This window comes from Mandrillus leucophaeus, unplaced genomic scaffold (assembly GCF_000951045.1).
Source record: "Mandrillus leucophaeus isolate KB7577 unplaced genomic scaffold, Mleu.le_1.0 Scaffold216, whole genome shotgun sequence".
Classification (NCBI taxonomy): Eukaryota; Metazoa; Chordata; class Mammalia; order Primates; family Cercopithecidae; genus Mandrillus; species Mandrillus leucophaeus.
Genome location: NW_012102210.1, coordinates 3,926,355 through 3,930,922, shown reverse-complemented (window position 1 = coordinate 3,930,922; position 4,568 = coordinate 3,926,355). Strand labels below are relative to the sequence as shown.

At 49.1% G+C, this 4,568-nt stretch overlaps 1 protein-coding gene across 1 annotated transcript; it reads left to right on the top strand.

Annotated features, from left to right (window-relative positions):
* The first annotated feature begins 564 nt into the window (after positions 1 to 564).
* MRPL53 (mitochondrial ribosomal protein L53) lies at positions 565 to 1,408 on the top strand. Its single transcript, XM_011980729.1, has 3 exons — positions 565 to 807; positions 907 to 1,019; positions 1,127 to 1,408. Exons 1-3 carry the CDS (start codon positions 716 to 718, stop codon positions 1,258 to 1,260), a joined length of 339 nt encoding a protein of 112 aa, XP_011836119.1. The 5' UTR covers positions 565 to 715; the 3' UTR covers positions 1,261 to 1,408.
* The last annotated feature ends 3,160 nt before the right edge of the window (positions 1,409 to 4,568 follow it).

Here is a 4,568-nt window from a genome sequence, read left to right as displayed (position 1 = left end):
AGAGCGAAACTTTGTCTCAAAAAAATGAAAAAGAAAGAAAAAGAAAACAGGCTAGAATGCACTTCAACTTAAGTCCTCGGAGCCAGGCTAATTCATGGGGAACTACAGAGGTGTAATAGGCATTTCTACACCTGGATCAGCCCCAAGGACTGTATTACCCTGTACTGCCCTTCCTATTACTATTTTCAGTCATTTACGAATATTAGGCTGTAGTATTTTCACGTTGAAGCTTTGGCTATTCAGAGCTCACTGTGTTTAATCTTCAGTTACCTGAATGGTGTTTACCTTCTGGTGTGGATCATCCTGGCTTGTGTTAGTGCTCTCTCTTTGGAAGGAGCCAGGACTTCAGCTCGAGTTAGCCTAGATCTGGCCCAGCAGGGTACAGAAGGGGAAAGGCTGCAGGAAACAGGCGTATATTCGTGCCAAAAGGTTTTTGGCGCCATTTATTTATGGGTTTCACCATTGTATGAGAGGACTATTAATGATAGGTTGTATTTGCTGACCGCCTACTTTAGGCTCCCCCATGCATTGTGCCGAAACCACCTCTCTCCTTCCTGACTTCCTCCGCCTGGGCTCGGGAGCCCTGAGCTGCGGTTCGCAGGCCTACTTGCCTGCCGACGGCCGGAAGTCTCTATCCCGCAGAAGCGCAGCCATTCACGGCCTAACGCAATGCGACACTTCCGCCTGCACGAGCTCTTCCGGGGTGGAGGTCACCATGGCAGCTACCTTGGCTCGGCTTGGTCTGCGGCCTGTCAAGGAGGTTCGGGTTCAGTTCTGCCCCTTCGAGAAAAACGTGGAATCGACGAGGTACGAAGGGGAAGTGGGTAGAAGCGGGAAGTGGTGCGCCTTCCTTCAGCTGGGGCTTTAAGCCCTCAGCCTGGCGCTCACTCTGTTTTTCCACCGTAGGACCTTCCTCCAAGCAGTGAGCAGCGAGAAGGTCCGCTCCACTAATCTCAACTGCTCAGTGATTGCGGACGTGAGGCACGACGGCTCCGATCCCTGCGTGGACGTGCTGTTCGGTGGGCTTGGTGGAGAGACGGGCAGGAGGGGACAGCAAACAGCCCGCGCGCCCCTAAGCCCCAGCACTGCCGTCCCTCCCTATCTGACTCGTTTGTTTCTTCCCCAGGAGACGGGCATCGCCTGATTATGCGCGGCGCTCATCTCACCGCTGTGGAAATGCTCACTGCCTTCGCTTCCCATATCCGGGCCAGGGACGCGGCGGGCAGCGCGGACAAGCCGGGCGCTGATACTAGTCGCTGACAGCGTCAGAGAGACCAACAAGATGATTTTAGCGTGGACTAGGACACTTAACCTAAGAAGAGTTTCACTTAATCATTCAAATCACTATCTGGAGGGCCGCGGAGCGCAAAATAAAATGTAAAACCCTGCTACCACAATGTTTCTGGAACAAGACTAGATCAGGAAGGTGTCTGGATGAACCTGGATTTATTTCACTTTCTTACTATCATCACTTATTGCTTAATCCTTTTGAATTTGGCTTCTGGCTTCTCCTACCACTCACTCAAGGTACTTTTTTTTGTTTGTTTGTTTGTTTTTGAGACAGGTCTGTTTCTGTCACTCAGGCTGGAGTGCAGTGGCATAATCATAGCTCACTATAACCTGGGCTTAGTCGAGCCTCTCGAGTAGCTGGGAAGCTGGGACTACAGGCACGTGCCACCAGGTTTAGTTAATTTTTAAGTTTTTTGTAGAGAAGGATTTTGGCTGTTTCCCAGGCTGGTCTTGAAGTTCTGGACTCAAGTGATCCTCCCACCTTGGCCTCCCAAAGTGTTGGGCGTGGGCCACTGTGCCCAGCCCTCTTACTTTTACCAAATCCAGTGTGAAAGGACATTGACAGGCTGAGCACGGTGGCTCACATCTGTAATCGCAGCACTCTAGGAGGCTGAGGCCAGCAGATCACCTGCTTGGAGAAATCCCACCTCTACTAGAAAATACAAAAAAATTATCTGGGTGTGGTGGCACAAGCCTGTAATCCCAGCTACTCGGGAGGCTGAGCGAGGCAAGAGAATCGCTCAAATCCAGGAGGTGGAGGTTGAAGTGAGCTGAGGTCACACCACTGCACTCCAGCCTGGACAACAGAGTGAGACTGTGTCTCAGAACACACACACACACACACACACACACACACACACACTCTGACAGTGTTTTTTCAGCTCTCGTCTTTCTATCCCAGTTCCATCTGTCACTTGTTTTGGGGGGGGTCTTGTCCTGTTCCATGGGCTGGTCTCTAGCTCTTGGACACAAGTGACCCTCCTGCCTTGGCTTCCCAAAGCCCTGGGATTACAGGCGTGTGCCACCAATGCCTGGCCACATCTACAACTCTTGTTTGTTTTTGAGACAGTCTCAGTGTCACCCAGGCTGGAGTGCAGTGGTGTGACCTTGTCTCACTGCAGCCTCCGCCTTCCGAGTTCCAGTGATTCTCCTGTTTCAGCCTCCTGGGTGGCTGAGATTACAGGCATGTGCCACCACTCCTGGCTGATTTTTGTATTTTTAGTAGAGATTTTTAGTAGAGATTTTTGTATTTTAGTAGAGATGGGATTTTGCCATGTCAGCCAGGCTGGCCTCAAACTCCTGACCTCAGGTGATCTGCCCCCCTCAGCTTCCCAAAATGCTGGGATTACAGGCATGAGCCACTGCGCTCGGCCTGCAACTCTTAATTCACACATTTGTGGAACTTCTCTCCCTCTTGGGTCCTTTTTCTTTAGAACTACACAGGTGTTCTACCTTCATTCTTTTTCTCTATTTTTTTCTGGGGCATCTCATCCTCTTTCACAACTTGAATTACACCTTCTGGGGTTAAACTGTTTCTTTTGGTTCTAATCCCAACTTCTGTGCATAGTCAGGTTACCTGCTACCAATTCCCTCCAAATCCCACCAACTATCTTTGTCTAAAATAGAATTGATAATCTTACATACACATATACTTGCCTCTCTTCCCTGACTTACCCATTCCTTTTTAAAAACAGGCACTTCATCTACTCAGCCACCTGGGCTGGAAACCACAGTGTTCTCTAGTTCTGCTCCTTTCTGTCTCTGCATATCTGGTCACTCAGTTCAGAATATTCTGTCTTTTAAAAACGTGCCTGAAAGTCGGGCAAGGTAGCTCATACTTGTAGTCCCACCTACTCAGAAGGCTGAGACAGGAGGATCTTTTGAGCCCAAGAATTCAAGGCTACAGTGAGCTATGGTTGCACCACTGTACTCTAGCCTGGTGACAGAGCAAGACACCATCTCAAGGAAAAAAAAAAAAAAAAACTTCTGAAATGATCTCTCCATTCCCATTCACTCTATTCATCATTATTGCCTTCTGCTACCCAGTCTATTTCCTAAACATGTTTGCTGCCACTTAATTTTATCATTCCAAAGCATGCGATTGGTTTTATCTCTCAGTACTCCCTGTTTAAGAAAACAGTACTGGCTGGGTGCAGTGGCTCACGCCTGTAATCCCAGCACTCTGGGAGACCAAGGTGGGTGGATCATGAGGCCAGGAGTTCAAGACCAGCCTGACCAACATGGTGAAATCTCATCTCTATTAAAAATACAAAACTTAGCCAGGCGTGGTGGTGGGTGCCTGTAATGCCAGCTACTCAGGAGGCTGAGGCAGGAGAATCGCTTGAACCCAAGAAGCGGAGGTTACAGTGAGCCGATATTGCACCACTGCACTCCAGCCTGGGCGACAGAGCAAGACTCCATCTCAAAAAGAAAAAAGTTCCTAAAGTGTTTTTCATACTTCCTCAACACTCATTAGTGTGGACCATGCAATCAATTTAGGGAGTTCAACCATTCTTTTTTTTTTTTTTTTTTGGGGACAGGGTTTCACTCTTGTTTCCCAGGCTGGAGTGCAATGGCACAATCTTGGCTCACTGCAACCTCCACATCCCAGGTTCAAGCAATTCTCCTGCCTCAACCTTGCAAGTAGCTGGGATAACAGGCATGCACCACCATGCCTAATTTTATATTTTTAGTAGAGACGGGGTTTCTCCATGTTGGTCAGGCTGGTCTCAAACTCCAGGCCTCAGGTGATCTGCCCACCTCGGCCTCCCAAAATGCTGGTATTACAGGCGTGAGCCACCGCACCCAGCCTAAACCATTCTTAAAAAAAAAAAAAAAAAGTAGGCTGGGTGCGGTGGCTCATGCCTGTAATCCCAGCACTTTGGGAGGCCTTGGCAGGCAGATTGCCTGAGGTTGGGAGTTAGAGACCAGCCTGGCCAATATGATGAAACCCTGTCTCTACTAAAAAGACAAAAGAATTAGCTGGGTGTGGTGGCGGGCACCTGTAATCCCACCTACTCAGGAAGCTGAGACAGGAAAACTGCTTGAACCCAGGAGGTAGAGGCTGCGGTGAGCCAAGATCACGCCACTGCACTCCAGCTCCGGTGATGGAGTGAGACTTTGTCAAAAAAAAAAAGAATAGAATAAAAATTTTCAGACTGAGGCTGAGTTCAGTGGCTCATGCCTGTAATCCCATCACTTTGAGAGGCCGAGGTGGGCAAAATCACCTGAGGTCAGGAGTTCGAGACCAGCCTGACCAATATGGTGAAACCTCATCT